This window comes from Ruditapes philippinarum, unplaced genomic scaffold, assembly GCF_026571515.1.
Source record: "Ruditapes philippinarum isolate M1 unplaced genomic scaffold, ASM2657151v2 ctg105_1_1_1_1, whole genome shotgun sequence".
In the NCBI taxonomy this organism is placed as follows: Eukaryota; Metazoa; Mollusca; class Bivalvia; order Venerida; family Veneridae; genus Ruditapes; species Ruditapes philippinarum.
Genome location: NW_026866838.1, coordinates 484,227 through 504,234, shown reverse-complemented (window position 1 = coordinate 504,234; position 20,008 = coordinate 484,227). Strand labels below are relative to the sequence as shown.

Genomic DNA, 20,008 nt, shown 5'->3' with positions numbered 1-20,008 from the left:
CAAGCAGAAGTAGCCAATCATTAGTTGGATAACACTTCTTACTTTAAAAAGAGCCAGAAATTGAAGAATATATTTAAACAATAGACTTTCTAAATGATATATGAAAAGACTTTTGCCTTTCAATACTGGATAACTTTGTTTTATATATTTTTACAACTTATCAGTTCCATGTAGTTTTCCCATGTAGATTGATCACTTTATTGTATTACTATTTCTGTTCTTGCATGATCAGTATCACCACCTTTAGACAAGGATTCAACTAGCCAATCAGGTAGCCTTTTACATTTTCATCACTGTGTGTTGTTATTGTTATCCAATCAAAGTGCATGTTACATTTCCCACTTGTTACTATTGTTATCCTATCAGAGTGCTTGTTAGATTTCACTTAGTAATTCCTATTTTTTTTAATAAACAATTGTTTTTACGTATATTTGAAATATTTCAGTTGATACAAAAATGTATGCTTGAAAACTGACGGTAAACATTGATTTCTTAATATATTTTACTTCAAATAAACTGACTTGTAATTTTTCCAAAAGACTTATGATTTCAAGGCTTAATCTAGATGCCTGTCTTATAGGCAATGTGGCTTATAAGGTTGGTAAATATGATAAGGGGTTTTGATTGGCACCAAAATCGCCAGGAATATGTACAAAAATTACAGTGCTGGGGTTTTAGCAGTTTAAGCATCTGACTCTATAAGCTGGGCAGGGCTTGTTTCAAGAGTTTGAAAATCCCAAAGTCTCGAATATTTTTGTCAGAAACCATGGTTACAGTCAACTGGTGCAGTTCTTTTAGTATGAAAGTATCTACAGAATATTTGTAAAATAATTTCTAAAATATTTCCAGTTCTGTATTTAGTTGTCATTGAAAATGTTAAATAAATGCAACTGAAATGTTTCAATTGTATCTTATAGATGTTTTGAATTTAAATGTTATTTCAATGTTCTGCATGTTCTATTGTTAAATGTTTATGAATTTCATTTCAGTTCTTTTGAAAGCATGTGTTGAGATTTAGAAATTAGAAAATATATGAAAACAGTACATTATGAATTTCATAATTATTATGTCTCCCCCACCTCGGGGGGAGACATATTGTTTTTGCCCTGTCCGTCCGTCAGTCCGTCCGTCCGTCAGTCCGTCCGTCCATTCTTCGTTTCCGGACGATAACTAGAGTTCCTTTTGACCTACAGCTCTCAAACTTCATAGGATGAATGGTCTTATTGAGCAGATGATCCCTATTGTTTTTGGGGTCAGTAGTTCAAAGGTCAAGGTCACAGTGACCGTTGGTCAATTTCTCGTTTCCGGATGATAACTAGAGTTCCTTTTGACCTACAGCCCTCAAACTTCATAGGATGATTGGTCTTATAGAGATGATGATCCCTATTGTTTTTGGGGTCAGTAGGTCAAAGGTCAAGGTCACAGTGACCGTTGGTCAATTTCTCATTTCCGGATGATAACTAGAGTTCCTTTTGACCTACAACCCTCAAACTTCATAGGATGATTGGTCTTATTAATCAGATGATCCCTATTGTTTTAATGGTCAGTAGGTCAAAGGTCAAGGTCACAGCGACCGTTGGTTAATTTCTCCTTTCCGGATGATAACTAGAGTTCCTTTAGACCTACAACCCTCAAACTTCATAGGATGATTGGTCTTATTGAGCAGATGATCCCTCTTGTTTATGGGGTCAGTAGGTCAAAGGTTAAGGTCACAGTGACCATTGGTCATTTTCTCATTTCCGGATGATAACTAGAGTTCTTATCAGTGAGGACATTTAACTATTATTGATATATCAGTGATATATCAGTTGTCTGGTTTTATATACTCTGTTCTTTTTTGATCTTTCCACCCTTAAGCGGTCATTTCTTCCCCGCTGCGCGTTCAATGCTACATGGTCACAGCAAGGTGTATTACACGCATTGTTTTGTTTGCTGATGATAACTACAAATTCCTACTAGCGAGTGAGTTTTCATGCAATATGTAAGTATATAGTATATCACTTTCTATTCTTGTTAACTATTACTAATAGTATACATACATGCATGGCACCATTCAGACTATGTACATATTTATTGGTATTGCGTTACAACTTTCAAGTATCATCAAAATCCTTCAAAGGGTTGAAGAGTTATGGAGCAGACACAATTTCCTTTAATTTAGTTTGTGAAACTATATATGATATGACATTCAAGTGTCAAGTAGACCTTGACCTTGGAACCAGCCATACGAAACATGTACTCTACACGTTCTCTGGATGTGGTGAATTTTTGTTTCAAGTATCTACCAGAGAGGCTTCATTGTGAAAACGAGTGGAGTCATCCCAACACACTACAGTTATCATGATTTTACATACATTGTAATTTGAGTTGTCTTTCAATAGTGTAAAAAAATCTGACAATATGAACGTTTGTTTCAAGTATCATCAAAATCCTTTAAAGGTTTGAAGAATTATGGAGCAGACACAATTTCATTTAATTTCATTTGTGAAACTATATATGATATGACCATCAAGTGCAATTTCGTTTGACGCCCGCCTGCCATACGCTGATTGAATAACCAGGATTTTCAAAATTGAATACCTGGTTAAAAACAAACAGTTTAGGAAGCATCTTCTCATACAACCTTAACAATAGAAACCATCCATAGACAGCCTTCATTGAAGTGACTACCGGGTATTTACATTATCTTATCTCCATTTCCATTCCTGTTTCCATTCACAGTTATTCTCAGCAGTGGGGGAGACATGCGCTTTTTTACAAAAGCATCCTCTAGTTTCATATTTTTTTTCAAAGAACAACTTGTCTATAAAATAGAAGTCCTCGGCAGTTATGAGTATCAAAGAAATTAACAGTGTTAGATTTCTCCAAAAAGCAAGTGGTGTTACAGAGTTGCCTGTGTGACTTGCAAGTCAAGGGCATTAACTTGGAATTGTCCAAATTTAATTTTGTTTATGTGATTTCAGTATTAAAAAACTTAAATTGAGATGTTCAGCTATCAGCTTAGGCTGCAGAAATACTGTAAAATCAGTAGTTTTTGTGAGGCTACAAAACTAACATTTCTGACAAGTTGAAATTTTCTCTGATTTCTACCTTCAGTTCTGTTGAATTTATATGATATTTAGATACTTAGCAAATATTTCTCTTTTTCAGGGGCCATAAAATCTTCAATTTAAGAAATTAAAGAAATTTGAGCCCTTGCAAAATTGTCTACTTTTACAGTTTACAAACCCGTAAGGCCCAATACTTGAGGCATCGGCTACTTTTTTAAAGTTTACGAGCATGTTTCTGCTATAATTTTACATCTACACCAACTGTGAACTTGAAATTGGCACTTGATAAATTTTAATGATCTGATAAAGTAAAGTAGAATCTATAATGTATCTTAGAATATGGCAAATTTCCTAGAAGAAAACAATTCAGAAAACATGTGATTCAAAGAGCATAGTTGTTAATTGATGTAGCATATTGTAAAAGTGCATTTTGGAATTCATTACTTAAAGAGATAGGTAAATTATTCTGCAGATATAATTGTACAGGCATTAATCTTTTAAATCATCAGAATTATTTTGTGATTTTGTAAAATTGAAGGTCAAGGTTTTTGAAACTGAGTCAGTAGTGACTACTTTAATAGATTTATCTACATTAAAACAAACTTAATGTTGATTATATGCAACCCTTAGTTTCAGTTGTTTGCTAGCATATCTTTAATTGGCCCAATTGTAAATATGGGGCTTTAACCTGAAATTCTGCTTTATGAATAAATTATTAGTTATAAAGTTTTATGACAGGGTATTGGTTATAAACAGTATTGACCGGCATATGTGAGCTTATATTACCTCAGCTGCTAGGTATTAGGGTTATATAGCATACTGGCATTTATATTTGGCCATAATTATAACATGCTGAAAGTCTTTGCACAAATTAATAATACTGCACAATTCCACTTTTTGAATGGAATTATAAATAATTAAAGTGAATTGGTCTATGATGGAAAGTGTGTTAAACAATAAATACATTAATAGTGTTAAGTATCAGACATAACAAGAAGTCACAAAAGAAATATATATATATTACTGTTGGCAAGTATGAGATACAACTGATCTGAATTATTACAAATATTTATATAGCAGATGATATAAATTGTTCTGGAACAAAATATTATTATTATTTATATAAATGTTCATACTAAATCCATTAGAACTTTATTTTTTTTCAAAAATGAAGAATTACTTTTTTAATTTTTTTGGGCCTTTTAAGTAGGTTTTATTTTAATTGTATGGGGGCAAAACAGGAAAATTATAGTGCTTAAACCCATTTTTTTTCAATGGAGACGCCCCAAATTCTGAAGGTCATACTTTTTTATATTTTCACTTTGATATTCCCAAACATTGTTTATGGAAAGATAGCTAGAGCCAGGCCAGCCTGCACATCCGTCTAGTCTGACCAGGCTATATTATTGGTGACTTATTTCAAATTTTTATTTTGTAATCCCCAAATATTGTTAATGGAAAGTTCCAAAACTAAAAAGCTAGATGAGCCAATTCATGAAATCCAGCAAGTTAAAGGTTAAATTAGATAACTTATGATACCACATAATATATTTTCATATTAATGACCATTGTAACATTTTAACCATATTGTTGTTTGTCTTGCATGAACTCTGTGTGTGCGTGTGTGAATAAACACCATTATGTTGTTTTAGGACCCCCAAATATGTTGCGTCACCCCATTGACCCAAAGTATCCCGACATAGGTGTTCCAATAATCCTACCTGATCCTTTCCCAGGTTTGTAAAAACTGTGTGAATGCTAGACCTTTAATTGGCATTTAGTGAATGCTAATTTCTTTGCATGCTTTTTTGAATTTATAAGGACTTGCCTAAATGCTACAAGTATAGAATCATGCCAGCCTGCACATCTCTACCGGCCGGCTAGATTCTATACTGTGTATAGCTCACTTTGGACATTTTTGATATTGAAAGTCCTTAAAACAATAATGGACAGGTCCACTGAGTTAATGGGCAAGTCCATTATATAAAGTTAACTGTCCAAGATTTGCTGTGAATTGATGTGATATAAACTGCTTATTGTAACCTTTGTTGTATTAAATTGATCATAATAAATATTTAACTGAAACCAAGAAATAATTGGGAATAATGTTGAAGCTTTCTTAAAAGATTTTCTTTTAATTAAACTGAAGAAACCAAGTTGATTATTCTTGCTACTTATAAGGTCAAGCTTTGCTGCATCTGATTAAATTCTAATTATTATTTAAAGATCTTAATAATTTGATTTAAAAACTTTTTTTTTTACACCAAGAAAAACAATAATGATTATGCAGTTATGCTTGGCCTAAACTTTATCTGTATGTTACAGTACCAATTGCAGTCTTGGTACCTTTTAAGGCCAAACATTGTACTGAGTCTTGGTAACAAGCTACAGGTCAAATATTGTTTTGTATTTTTTTCTGATTCTGTAAGTTACTGATGCCAAACTTTGCTGTGAAGTTTAAATGCCTTTTACATGTTAACCATATTTCTTTTAACTTAAACGCTCAAAGCATGGTAACATATTGCTAGCTCTATATATAGCGCATATTTACCTACCAGGAAAACATGGTCATAGGAGAGTCCTGAGCCAGAGCATAAAATGGACAACTTACTTTTTGTAGTTATTTGATTTATTGCTAAGTGTTTTTGCCAAAAGTTAATTAGCTTCAAAGTAAACTGGCTGATTGATTGGCCTTGAAACTTACTTTTATAAATGGAGAACTATGATTTTTAGCTCAATTAACTATTCAAAAAATAGGGACAGCTGCGGTAACTGCATTGCAGTGAGTTTAAGGATGGTACCTCCAATCTGAAAGGAATGAGTTGAAACTTCAAGCATTATTTGAGAATGTAATAGGTCACTGTTCAAAGCCCATAACATGGATTTGACAGAATTATGCTCCTTTTTGAACTTACAAAATTCTACATTGTCCAGACTCCGTTGTACTATCGAGCAATTACAATAGGCGGGCATGTTGTCCTAATGACAGGTCTTGTAATAAAAAATACTTGCATTTGGTGTGCTTTGAAAGTGAAGTGCTTTGGTCTTTTGGGACAAGCTTTGCTGTGTATATAGTCTTTACATTGTACTGTAAACTGTAATACTATAGGTCAAGCTTTATACTATTTATTTCATGTATTTATTGCTAAACTTTTCAAGTGAATTGTAGTGCTTGAGTGATGGTTATGATATATCACAGGAGCTTGACATTCTATTAATAATTGAAAAATATTCAAATAAACAAGAAATATTATTAATTCGATATAATGAGCCGCGTCATGACAAAACCAACATAGTGGGTTTGTGACCAGTATGGATCCAGACCAGCCTGCGCACATCCACGCAGTCTGACCAGGATCCCTGCTGTTCGTTATCAGTTGCTCTACTTGTAATAGGGTTTGTAAGCGAACAGTATGGATACTTATCAGACTGCGCAGAGGCGCAGGCTGGTCTGGATCCATGCTGGTCGCAAACCCATTATGTTGGTTTTGTCATGACTCATTATTATTGAAACGCCCCCAGCTCTATAATATTTATAGTATAGAGGGGTATATTTGGCGTTATTTCTTAATTATTTGCTTATATTTTTCTATTATTGATAGAATGTCAAGCTCCTGTGGATATATATACTAGTACATGTATAGTAGTGCTATATTTAAAGATATTTTACCAGCATATCCTGCTTGAAGCCAAATAAGGAAGATTAAATAAGCCTTTACCACCAGTGTAGAGCCAGGCCTGTCTGCACATTTATGGGGTCTGACCAGACTCTATACTGTTGGGTGACTTATTTTCGAAATTGTCATCTTCTATATCCTATATTGATAATAAACAGTTTCAAAAATGGAAGGCAAAATATAAGTACAAGTATAAGAAATTCAACAGCTTTAGGGTTATCAGTTGTATGCGTCTTTGGTTTGTTACATAATCAATTAGAAATTTGCAAAATTGATATTCATTATTTTCTTGTGTTGCATGTTGTTTGTGCTTCTCTTTTGGGGTTGTTTGCATTGCTAGAGTGCGTTATATGAATGGGTTTGTGTATGTAATCACAAATTATGGTGTGCATGTTTTTTTGCATGGTGACAGGTGTTGTTTGTATTATGATATGTGCAACTTTAAGAACACAGAACTTACTTATGATATACATATATTTATTATTATAATAAAAGATAAAGAAATAAATTGGACATATTATTATATGTATAGTAATTTGATAATTTGAGTTGAAAGAATATATAAATATGGAAAAATAATAAGTATGACAATTGAAAAATAAGTATAACAAATTTAAATCACAATAAGATACAATTTCAAAAGTAACCTCTAGCATATAGTGGTGTTTACAGCTTAGTCCATATATAATTTAGTTTGAGCCCCTCATAGATCACAACCATGATTGCTACTCAGTCAGTACCAATTAAAAAAAATCCCCCAAATTAATGAATGTTTTTGTCCAGATTGAAAGATGGACAAGTCCATTTAAGATATTTAGAGTGGGCAGGATAAAATTTAGATTAAGCATGGTAAATGCTAGTATATAGTTAATGATGCTTCTGTTTCTTGTACAAATTAAATTGTCACAGACAAATTATTTCAGCTCCCAGCGAGAGTACTAAGGATTTAGGCTCAAGTAAAACTTACATTTCTCTCTTATACGGTCTCATTCTAATGCCGTCAGGGAAATATACTGTATAATAAACAGGGCTGCATTGATGGAAATGTAGTTATCTATTATTTATAATTATTGTACGATTATAAGACTTTCTTGAGGAAACGTCTGACATTCATAAAAGGCCGCAGTCTGTATAGCTCTTTACAGTAGACAGAAAATTATCACTAATTGCTTGTACAAGTAACTCCCCGCTGTGTATAATGTGAACATATTAATGAACACATCCCTGGAATAAATATTCCTTTCAGACTTGTAGAATAATTGTTATTCTCTTCCACAAAAAAAAAAGATTTAAGTGGCTAAATTATGAAAAAAAGAATAAGCGAACAAAGTAGTCCATTATGAGACGGCTCAGATATACCTACTGGATATACCGGGCTGATCTTGGTTTGCACTGGTCACATGAGTAGATTACGCCGCCACCTGATGGCTAAGGGTTAATCGGGTTCTGTTATCATTTTTATTCCAACAGCTCTTCAGCTCTTTCTATGCTTCTTTTTAATTAAATTACATTAAAGTGTTTAAGGAGATGTTTTTGATAACACTGTGAAGAGGCTTAGGGCCTTGAAGTTGTGTGAGGGGGGGACAACAACAAAAAATCAATAGAAGCAGACAATTTAAATTGTACACACTTTAAATTTTTGTTGAGAATTTTTATTTACTACAATATATAAAATAAGACTGTTTATTATTTACTCTCAATATATGAATTCAGGCTTCTGTAATATATTGAAGATAATTTTCAACATAAATGTTTCAAAATTTTAAGAATTTTAACTTAATATAAGAATAATTAGACATTCCCCAAAATGGAGTGTTAATTGTTCTAGCAAGGGCCATAATTCATTCATCAACAAGACAGACTGGCTATTATAAAGTCTTGTTTTATATAACTTGTCTTATGGGCAGTTAAATAAGGTACTTGTTCAAATCTTTTACCAATGTAAATGTAGAGATAATTTTTATATTTTACAGATTTGTTCCCACCTGGTAGTGTCGTACCAATGTTAAATGCAGCTAGAAAATGTCTCCATACTTCAGCCTTTGGAGCCTGGGATACAAGTAAGTTTGTTAAATCCTTCAAGAAATGAGGTAGGAGTTTTAATGTTGGTAGATCTATGCAACCATTCTTTACACTGTTGCCTGACCAATAATATTAGGTTTTGAAATCTCTGCAATCACATATATAATATATAAAATCTCTAACTTGCTGTATATAATAAAAAGTACTAATTTAACTATACAAATTATATAAAATCTCTAAGTTGCCAAATATAATAAAAAAACGTCAATTTAACTTTGCTGTAGCTTTTGACCTTACGGCCTCCTTGTATGTATAATAAATGCTGCTGAAGAAAGCTGCAAGGACAAATGCTACAGCAAATTTAAATTAGTGTTTTTGATTTTATATATATTTACATTTATCACATAAACCGCGGCGCAGGAGTGTAATAAAGCCATTTAATAAAACAATATTACACTAGACGAAATTACACTAGTGTAATAACACTTTGACGTCCCGTCATTTGCAACTATTTAACATAGCATGTTAAGCGGCGCTAGTTAAGCCGTTAACAACTATAGGGTGCGTCAAAGAAAAATTTATGACTCTTGTTAAACAGTTTACCGTTCTTATTTTATATATGTGATAAATAGAATATTATATTCGTGTAGATTCAATACTAAATTTATTGAACTCGTTGAATAAAACAATATTATGCTCGCCAGAGGCTCGCATACTATGATTTTATTCAACTCGTTCAATAAATTTAGTATTAAACCTACACTCATTCAATATCCTCTATGTACAAGAAAATTAAATGTGCATGTGGAATCCTAGTTCTATAAGTGCAATATTAAAGCTAAAATAGTGTCATTATTTTACTTTATGCTCCTTTCAAGTTGGGAGGCAAGTTTCCAAGTTAAAAAAATCTATACTTTGTTCTATACTTCACTAGTATCTTTGAAAATGTTTTTTGTAGGTGTTTTTTCCTTGGCCAAGGAGAAATTTCTTCCTGAATGTTGATCTCAGACATAAAGTCTTAAATGGTTATATTTGTTCACTGCTGATTCAGAAATCATGTAAGATTGGGAATCTGTAACTTGGGGAGATAGTGGGTATCACTAGTTAATTATCCAGGAGAGCATAATTATAAGGCAATCAATTGCCGAGATATGACCAAAAAAATCTGGAAACAAAGTGATCCCTCGGAAGCATTAATCACAACAAAATTACATTATGATTGCAGGCTCTGTTTGATTGAGTCTGTACATGAGGGATTATGAATAAGTGCAACATCCCTCATGCCCCCTAGCATAGGCTATGTTAATTATAAATTGGTGTAGAAGCCTGTAAAACAATTCAAATGAACGAAAACTGTACTTTGCATTGTGGCTTAGCCTTAGTGACCAGATTGTCTTTTGAAAAGTTTTAATCTATTTTGATTTTATATAAAAATATGAATGATTTTTTCAGTGATGTGTGAAGCACTAGCCTCTAATCGACGTGACAAATGTTACCCCTGCCCTCTAGTGGACGGAGATTACAGTACGAGAACCGGAATGCTATTACGAGATACTTTCCAACCGGTGCTCAACCTGCTCAGAGAAAACCTTGGTGAAAACACCGATCCGGCCCCAGGGGGTGAGTGTTTGAGACTCTTGTGGGATCTTTGAATTTCAGTTTTCAATAGAGTTGGCCTTTTTGTGCCCTGAAAAATGCGGAGGGGTGCCTGGACTTTTTTTCCACCAGTATAGCTTGAAAGTTGCCATAAGACTATCATAATGTTTGTATTACATAAAAGAACATTAAAACTAAGCAAAACAATGAAATTTGGCAAAGGATGGATGGTTTATTACATACTGATTTCATGCTATCTCTACAAGCAGAATGTTGTATCATTTGATTTACCGATGTATGTATGTCACAATGTTTACATGAAATATGATGTGTTGTTTTCACTGAAGCAATTTGAAGAGGGTAAAGAATTGATTCCAATACAATACAAAGTTTTATTGCAATAGTTCATTAGGTCATGATAGCAATATTATTTTATATTTCATCTTTAAGTTAATTAGATTATGGTAGTTTTGCCTTTGCCTTGACCCGACAGTCTGCTTTATTCCAATCTAAAGAAAAATGACCTTAACCTCGAAAGATGATGTTTTTAAAGTGTCGTTTGTATGTATAAATTGGCAATTTTTCTTGTATTTCAGGTTTACCAGCATCTGTAAATGAGATGGTTGCCGTGGCATCAAGACTGGTGGCGACATCTAGTGTTTCGTTGCTATGGTGTCGTAATAAAACACATCAATATCTGGCATCAATGGCCATTGGCAACTTCCTGCTCATTTCGCAAACTGACTTAAAGGTAATTTAATCGTTTTTACTAAAAATGAAAAATTAATTGTTCTTGTGCTTCAGATTTAAAAAAAAATGTAGGTAGGACTTTACATTAAATTACATTCATGAATTGAGGTATTATAAAAATTTGACCGACTGAGTGGGTCAGTCACTGACTAACTTGGCTCACCAATAGATATTCCAAATATGAATTATTATCAATCCTTGTAAAGTCGAGAGGTATTTAGAAATTGCGTTGTCTTCTATGTTACTGAAGTAGCCTTTCCTTTGTCCTTATTTGTTTATCTGATGAGTGTTAAAGTGTATAAATCTATATCTCTGCTGCCTTTAGTTTTCAAATTTTTTGTTTGAATTTTGAAAAAGAATAATTCTAATTTCGTATGAAAGAAATATGTTCGTTTATTTCCTTTTGAGGTAATCGCGCATGCATAAAATCATTGCGTAATGGTTTAAAAAGTTGTTTTAGATAACACCATAATATTTTGTTCCGGAACATTTTATCCATTTTACATACAGCTTTATGTGTGTTAGATTACCGAAAAATTCTATGTTATCCTTTGAGAAATGATCATAAAGTGTTCAAAACAACATAATTTTACCATTTATAAATTTTATAAAAATATTTCGTCAGATATAGCTTTATACCCTTTAAACCATCTATTAAGATTTATTTTAAGATTGAACAGAAGCTTTACAATAAAGAATTAATTGTTCTTAGATAAAAAAAATTAATCAGCAGGAAGACCATTAAGTTCTCCCTTAAAATTTTGGGATATGATATATATTTTTTGTAAATTTTATAAAAAAAAAATTTTTCAGATTTTGATTGACGAGTCCCGATCTGCTCTATACCAAACTCAGATGGTCTCCAAGTCCCTGTCATCAAAAGTAGGTCACGATTCGGTCATAGGATTAGGTCAGATCGCAAACCAGCTCAGTACAATAATGGACAGTCTACAGGTAATTATTATCCTCTTCTTGAGCAGTTACTTCTTTAGTATTTTAAAGCACTGATAGTTGAAAGTAAGCTTTAGTCGATTGTTACAGTCTGCCCACTAAGCTAAATAGAGAGAGCTACCAGTTTGTAATCCCGGGGAAACTGGATTGATCCTCGGGAGAGGCATAATTTCTTTGCGACAATTGATCTCTGACATTCGGAGTCTCAGACTTATGATAGTTGGTCTCTCTTGTCGTTGATTAAGAAATCATGTGGTTTTAGTAGAGGGTCACTTGTTGAGGTATTGATAATTACTGGTTAGTTAGCCAGGAAAGCTGGTTAGCTGGATGAGCCGCAGATATATTGACCAAAAAACGTTTCAGCATTGGCCTAGAAACCAGGTCAAACAATCAGACTGAGAGTATTAGTATCATCAATCCAATTAAAGTATTAAGCATGATAGTGTTCAATATAACAAACTTTTATTTTCTATATAACCAGAAAGATAAAAAGGTCGTTAAATCGAATACAGAAAGATATTTTTTTCAATGTCATAAAGATACTTTGTTATGCCCCCAAAAGGGTGGCTTATTAAAATCTCACTGTTCATCTATCTGTGCCTTCCAAATTAACACAACATTGTTTCTGTATGTTTTCAGGGACTGTCTAGCCTTAGTATGAAACAATTCTCAAGAAATTGTACGAGTTCTGCGATGGAATATTTCAAAGGCAATATGCCAGTTGGAAAAGTGTGGAGGAAAAAACCAGAAGCAGGTAACTATGCCAGGATTCATATCAATTGTATTTACATAAAATTTCTTGAAATAATATCAAAAAAATATCTAAAACGTAATTGAAAATTGAAGTTGCAGATTATCACTTAATCATGTTTTGATTTGAAGTGCCAAGGATTGCAATCTTATGTAATATTCAAAATTTGAACTCTTTTTACGAAAACAAAACAAACTTTTGTTGGGTTGTTATTTTCTCTATATCAGATATTTAGGAAACCCTTTCTGGTTTCTAGTAAAGAGTAAGTTGGCAAATAAACTTTTTTATTAGTAAACCAGGGACTTTTTTAAAAAATTTAGAAAGTGATTATGGCAAATCTTTGATGTCATTTTTTGAAAACTTCACCACATGTAGTGTATTAAATAGTTACTGCCTTTGTTGAATATATCTGTACATGCAGAACATGGTTAACACCTACCCTGCTAAATATTTTTACTGGACTTGTCCATCTTTGAGTATGGATTAAACCATTTATTATTTTTAGGGAAATTTTCAAAGTAAGCATTGACTTAATAGCAATCAGAGCAGACCATAATGAGACAGCATAAGGAAAATGCGTTGATGCAAGCAGGCTATGAGTTAAATGACTTAGCTCAAAAGCTGAAATTATTTTTAATCTGTAATGTTTGTATCATATGTAAATCTATTTAGAATCAGCAATGTATTTAGAAATATAAAATCCAAATGATAAGATATTGAAAATTTTAAAAAAATAAAAAGGCCATTCAATAAATGTGGAAAAAAACCCAAAAATTGGGGTTTTTTTGATAAAAAAGGGTTTTGGGACCAAGAATTATGTGTGTGTGTGGCGTTGTGCCCTTTAGGTAAAAGAGGTTTAATTTTTACTTTACTAGGGTGGCCCTTTTGAAAAATTTTTTTTTTAAATTTAAAAATTTTTTTGGGTAAGGGATAAAGAAAATTTAAAAGTTTAAGGTTCATACAAATTTTTTAAACCCATTGTTAAAAAAATTTTACCCCCCATTTAAAAAATTTTAGTATTGAATTTAACCATTCAATCCCCCAGTACAAAGGTAATAAAATATAAAATTTTTTATTTTCAAAAATATGGGAAAAAATATAATGAACATGCCTTAAGACCTTTTTAAAGACCTATTTTAGGGGGTTTAGCAAGTTAAAGAGCGGTACAACAGTGTTATTCCATTCAACTGAGGACTGGTAGGCATGGATGTATTTATATCAGGAAAAAAATCAAATTTAGGTCTGTATTTTTGAAATTTTTATTAAGATTAATCCAATTTTGTTATTTTCATATATTGGTATGAAAAATGTCTAGTAATGTTTTGTTTTGTTTTTTGTCAGATGGAATAAGTGATGATAAGAGTTTGCTAATTACTGTATTGAAATTTGCAATAGTGGAAATTTTAGTATTGAAATTGGATTAAGAATGGACAATTTTAGTATTAAAATTAGCTAAGAAAGGTAAATTTCTGTATTGATATTGGCTAAGAATGGACAATTTTACATTGAAATTGGCTAAGAATGGATAATTTTTGTATTGAAATTGGCTAAGAATGGACAATTTAAGTATCCAAATTGGCAAATAATGGACAATTTTAGTATTGAATATGGCTAAGAATGGACAATTTTACTTATTATTTTAGTATCGCAATTGGCAAATGACGGACAATTTTAGTATTGAATATGGCTAAGAATTGAAAATTTTAGCACTGAAAAGAATTTTAGTATTGAAATCGCCCAAGAATTTTAGTTTAAAAATTTTCCTAAGAATGATCAATTTGAAATTTAGATCAAGACATGGCAAGTATTGTAACAGCATGGTGGAAGTTATACTGGTGATAAACTAGGAATGATGGATAGACAGGGCTCATAAACAGAAATTTCATATAAAAAAAATCTTGAACTTTTCTTGGCAGTTTGAATAATCATGGATGCTGAAAATATTTCATAATTTTTGTTATGCTCTCATTACCACAGTTACACAGGGGCATGTCAACTAGGTTGTGATGTAAAGTACATGAAGTCATGGTTACATCAGAGTATTGTCATGGAAACGGTACAACAAAGCATTCTAGATCTGCCAGTACTTAAAACACTCAGTGGTGTTGTGCTTATCCTAATGAAGCAGCCATTCAAGCGATCTTCCAGCAAGTTCAGAGGATCTGCGTCTGAAAATAGTAAGATTTATTTTTTAATTGGATTATGTTAATAAATAAAGGAGTAGTGTGGCTTCTGTATTAGCCCTGGTGTCAGTAACCGAGTGACACTTGGTGAGGAGGCTCATTTACTGCTGAAAGTATTGACTCAAAACTAAACATATGGTCAGAAATGATAGGTTGCTGTCCAAAACCAATAGCTCTTGCAAAAACATTTTGTGAAAGTAACCAATGAAGATATTGACTTGAAATTTCACACTTTTTTGCTGTGAACAAGAAAAGAGCAGTTTTTCCAAAATATTCTTAATCTTAATTGATAGTACCTTTTTTTTTACAAAATGTAAATATCTCAACCATTTTAGCTATATTTGCATTTAAATATTAATTATTTGCCGATTTTAGAAAAACTTTTATGGCATTTTACTGTCAAAATACATATATAAATAATGATAATTGGAAGTTTACAACCCAGATAGATTTTATTTGGTAACCTACAATATTATATTTATTTTTTTCTTGCATCTCAGACAGGATTATCTACCGTTTACATTGGTGCTAGAAAACTCTGTCTTACACCCCCCATGTAAGACAAGTTGCGAGCTTCAAATGACGTCATTGACGCGCGCCTTTTATGAATGAATCGCGTTCTTAGGATGACGTCATTTATGAATGAAGTTGAATGTTCATACGCTTCTATAAGAAAAAAGTGCGTAATGAGACTATCAGTTTTCATAATTTCTGTTCAGAAAATAATTGACATTTAATATGCAAGAAAAAGAAACAAACACCGGCTGTTGGTACAGACGGGAATATCTAGCGCTCGGGTAACTGTTTAGCGGAAACTCGGCAGAGCCTCGTTACCGCTGTAAACAGTTACCCTCGAGCTAGATATTCCGGTCTGTACCGGCAGCCGGTGTAAGATTCTTATAATATTACATTTTACTTTACAGGTGAATACAATTCAATGGATTATATTCAAGGTGAGAGATCAGTGTATGAAAGTGAGGACAAAATTAGCCATGTATCCAATCCAAACGAATGGCTGGCACTCAGAGTTCAGGGAACCAGCCGAAGCTGGAGAGGGATTTCATCATGTTTAAATCCAGATCCTCAATAATGATTGGTCAATTGGTACAACAAAGGGAACCAATGGAAACCGGAATTGAATTTCATCTCAGTAATGATTGGTCAATTTCTAGAACAAATGGAAACCATGGCAGCAGGAATGGAGTTTCAACTTGCCATAGCAACATCTGCAAAGAAGTTTTTTTTTTGTACAAGGAATTAATTTTTTAAGGAAAGAAATGCCTCTCTTAGTCATAGTTAATATTGTTAGTGCTGGTGGATGATTTTTTTTAAGTTATATTGAATCAGTGGCAGCTAGATATGAATTACATCATGTCTAAATTTAGATATTCCGGAATAGGTTTTTTTTTGGTATACTGGGAATTAATGCTTGCAAGGAAGGGAATCTTTACATCCATGCCCATCTTGAAATTTATTTATAGATTAGTAGAATTTTAACAGATTTAAGACATGAAGAACCTTGCCAGTTTTTGCAAGCACTGTTTAGATTTATACATGGAAGTGAAATGTTCATACATGATTGTGTTTAGATCCATAACAATGGAGGAATTAGATTTTAGGGAACCAGGTGTACCTGCCTTAGCCTCAGTTTGAATACTTGATATTGATTGGCTGGCTTTGATATTACTGGGAACCAATCAAATCAAAGAGGAAGTGATGTCAGCATATTTGATGCTGCAGCAGAAGAAGAGAGGAACACATTATATTGCTCAGAAAAACAATCTATATGTCACAAAGCTGAGATTTATCACATTATGCCAGTACCTTGTAAATTTTATATTTAAATTTTTTATTTATTTCTAAAAAATTTCCTAACTTTGGCAATCTTTATAGAATTTCAAATCTACACAATGTAGTTTAATAAAAGGAAAGTAGAGCTTTTGCTTTTTTAGTTTTTGCTTGTGGCTTATCTTTGGTCTTCATTTTTTGTTTACAAATTATTATTTTGTCATTTCATGTATTTTATGTATGAAAGATATTTTTTATACAGTTGATATCACCATACATGTACATGATGAATAGACTTCTTAATAGTAACATTTTACTGTTGTAAGCCTATTGCTCACTGCTGTTATTGCTAGATGGATAGATAGAAATATTTTCATTAATTTTAAATTTTTTTTGCTCTATCAAAATCACACGTAACAAATGTGAAAAAAAATTTATTGCAGGAAATGTGCCATAACTATCACATGACATATATGTGCAACAGTTAATAAGTGCTATAACTCACTTAATAAAATCATATCGTAACTAAAACTGTAGAAATGGGCAGAGACTTGAATGTCAATTTTAGAAAATGTATGAATAATTGTCAATATATAGCCGATTATGTAGGACTGACTTTCAAATTAATAGACTATCTCCAGAATTAAGACTATTTGGGGTTTTTGTTAGGTTAATCTGTAGTTATAAACAAACTTTTACAGTTACAGCTTGGAAAATAAGGTAAAGGTTCACAATTCTCTTGTGACGGGTAGTGCACCATGAAGCTATAGCGGTAAAAGTCTGTTTGTATCTACGGATCATGTGGGGAAAACCCACATTTCCCGAGTAAGGATAATGTCTATTTGAATGAATATTATATAACAATGATATTGTTTTTCATCTATTATCATTTCATAAACACCAACTAGATACTGTGATTCGGTGTTGCATCTAGGCCACGCGATTTGAGCATTTTTTATGCAGATCGCGCATTTTAATGAAGTCAATGCGGGCCAATCGTGCATATGACGATCTTTTCAACTTAATTCAGTTTATCTTCATCGTATATTGAATGCTTCAGCCATGTTTGTTTTCACTCCGGGTTATGACTAAAATATGTACTAAATCGCGTGTAGCAGCAGACTGGGTCATGTCGCGTGTGTTTTGTAGTATTTGTCAATATTTTATTTTTTTCTACTTCCGTTTTTGAGCGCACGATAGCTGTCAAAAATGCCTTAAAGTTAAATAAATCGGTACGTCATATTGTAAGGTAAATGTATGCCTGACACATTTTCCAAATCCCCCACATTTTTCAGTTGAGTGGGGGACAATCCCCAATAATTTTAAATTCCAGATGCAACACTGGTTATTATGAAGCTTGCATGAAACATTTCCCTATCCTAGACTTATTTGGATATGTAATTCCAAGGTCATTTAACCATGCTGTTAGTATGAATGTCATTCAGTTAATTTAAGGGCATATAACTGCTACGATACTTAAGTGAAATCATTCAATGATTTAGCTCCCCTTTTGCACATACAGTAGTGACATGTTAAAAGAGAAACTTAATTTTAAACTCTTCTCAGTTTAATAAAATGAATATAATTTTGGAATGAGTGTGACATATTGTTGATCTTCAAGATTGAATGTTGCATTCTTACTTTCGCCTACAGAGATATTCTGATTTCGGGTTGAGAATACCAGTGTTTGACAAGCTGCTGCCAAATTATTTATATATCTTGTGATGAAATATATTTGGTATTTTTATTTCATGTTTTATTTCTACTTTTTTATAATTCATAGCTTCTTTGGCCATAAATATGTCATGATTATTTAATGCCAAAAAATGTTTATTATGCTCTGTTATTTATTCACCAGTACAGGTACATTTTCAAAGTAATAACTATACGATAATTTCACATGATTTGCCAGATGTCTTCATTAAATATAGAATGTCATTATTCTGTTATGTCAGTTTGGCACCACATGATTTACACAGAAATCTTAAAACATTTTTACCTAAAAAATCTGAAATAAGAAATGGTAGTTGTAAGTAACCAAATGTTTGATATATTTACTTTGTTTTTCAGTGACTAAAATACATGGTAAATTTAAATCATTAATTATAAATTACAAGATTAAAGTAAGGTTTTAATAGATTTTTGAAATATAGAATCAAATTAACGAGAAAACATGGCAAAATGTCTTTTTAAAATGTTCAATTTCTATCTGGTTAATTGAAATGTATTTAATGTTGTCAGAAATTTCCACTCCAATTCATGTCAGATACTTTGTCACCTTAGTGCAGTAACTGGTTAACACCTATTAAATTATATAAGGAGTTAACCTGTAACTGCACGAGGGGGACACGTTATATTGCTACATTATGTTGATACTTTTAAACAATAGGTTGTATAAAAACTTTAGGCTAATTTTGTTTTCTTAATTTATTTGTACATAGCCCTATGATTAACTTATTATTGTTGTATTTTGTAGCTTTTAGCATGAATTTTTATACCTTCACCATTCAGTGTTAGGGAAGGCTGTCTTGGAATCACTTTGTTACGTCCAATTGCGATAGTATTTCTTTGTCTTTAAATTTAGTGTAGATATTAATTTAAAATTTTAAATAAAAGTATTCAAGAGGCCAAGATATTACAATTCTTGAATTGCATTTTCCATTAGTATGTTCTTCTTACTTGGAAACTTAGAAAATGTCCTGAAAATTTGTCAGTGTGATAAATTGGCACTCTAACAGTTTGTTGTTACATGTTTTAAACTTGATTTTTAGGTTTAAAAAATTCACTTAATTTTTTAGGTTAAAAAATTCTCAGTATTAATTCATGTACATTGTTGTCTCCCTTTTTAACTGAGAGACATGTTCTTTCAAACTGTATTTTAGTTTGCCCCAACCCCTTTTCATCCTTTCCAAGCTTTGATCTAGGCATATTTGTGGGTGTATGAGTGAGTGAGTGAATGGACCACATTCAACATTAGTTAAAGTTTTATTATTTATTTATTTATTTTGCCAAGCCTGTGATCATATTTGAAAATGTTGTTAGTCGATAAATTGTTTTGATAAAAATATGAATGTATATTTCATACTGTAGTTTAAAAGGGGCTAAACAAAAGTGATTTTAAATCAACTTAAATGAAGTTTCTCTTTAGTTTATTTGCATTTTTTTAAATATCAATAACCATACATGTATATGGTTCTTGCTAAAATCTGGTATCATATATTTTTTATAAAACTCACAAAA

The 20,008-nt window shown here is 32.1% G+C and overlaps 2 protein-coding genes across 2 annotated transcripts in view; both read left to right on the top strand.

Annotated features, from left to right (window-relative positions):
* LOC132733899 (uncharacterized) overlaps window positions 1–13,319 on the top strand; it is a 39,112-nt gene extending 25,793 nt beyond the window's left edge. Inside the window, exons 4-11 of the mRNA XM_060720627.1 lie at window positions 233–271; window positions 4,703–4,786; window positions 8,701–8,787; window positions 10,202–10,369; window positions 10,942–11,096; window positions 11,909–12,049; window positions 12,686–12,800; window positions 13,303–13,319. Of these exons, the coding sequence (XP_060576610.1) occupies window positions 233–271; window positions 4,703–4,786; window positions 8,701–8,787; window positions 10,202–10,369; window positions 10,942–11,096; window positions 11,909–12,049; window positions 12,686–12,800; window positions 13,303–13,319 (806 nt within the window). The remainder of the gene's footprint in view (window positions 1–232; window positions 272–4,702; window positions 4,787–8,700; window positions 8,788–10,201; window positions 10,370–10,941; window positions 11,097–11,908; window positions 12,050–12,685; window positions 12,801–13,302) is intronic.
* Window positions 13,320–14,021: 702 nt separating this feature from the next.
* Window positions 14,022–16,940, top strand: LOC132733875 (uncharacterized). The gene is made up of 3 exons (XM_060720601.1): window positions 14,022–14,037; window positions 14,775–14,974; window positions 15,904–16,940. Exons 2-3 carry the CDS (start codon window positions 14,815–14,817, stop codon window positions 16,068–16,070), a joined length of 327 nt encoding a protein of 108 aa, XP_060576584.1. The 5' UTR covers window positions 14,022–14,037; window positions 14,775–14,814; the 3' UTR covers window positions 16,071–16,940.
* Window positions 16,941–20,008: the final 3,068 nt, after the last annotated feature.

Bases quoted from the DNA above. Each gene is read 5' to 3' on its own strand.
- LOC132733875 (XM_060720601.1), top strand. From the start codon at position 14,815: ATGAAGTCATGGTTACATCAGAGTATTGTCATGGAAACGGTACAACAA. The intron at 14,975-15,903 runs GTAAGATTTATT...TTTACTTTACAG, and splicing joins AGGATCTGCGTCTGAAAATA to GTGAATACAATTCAATGGAT.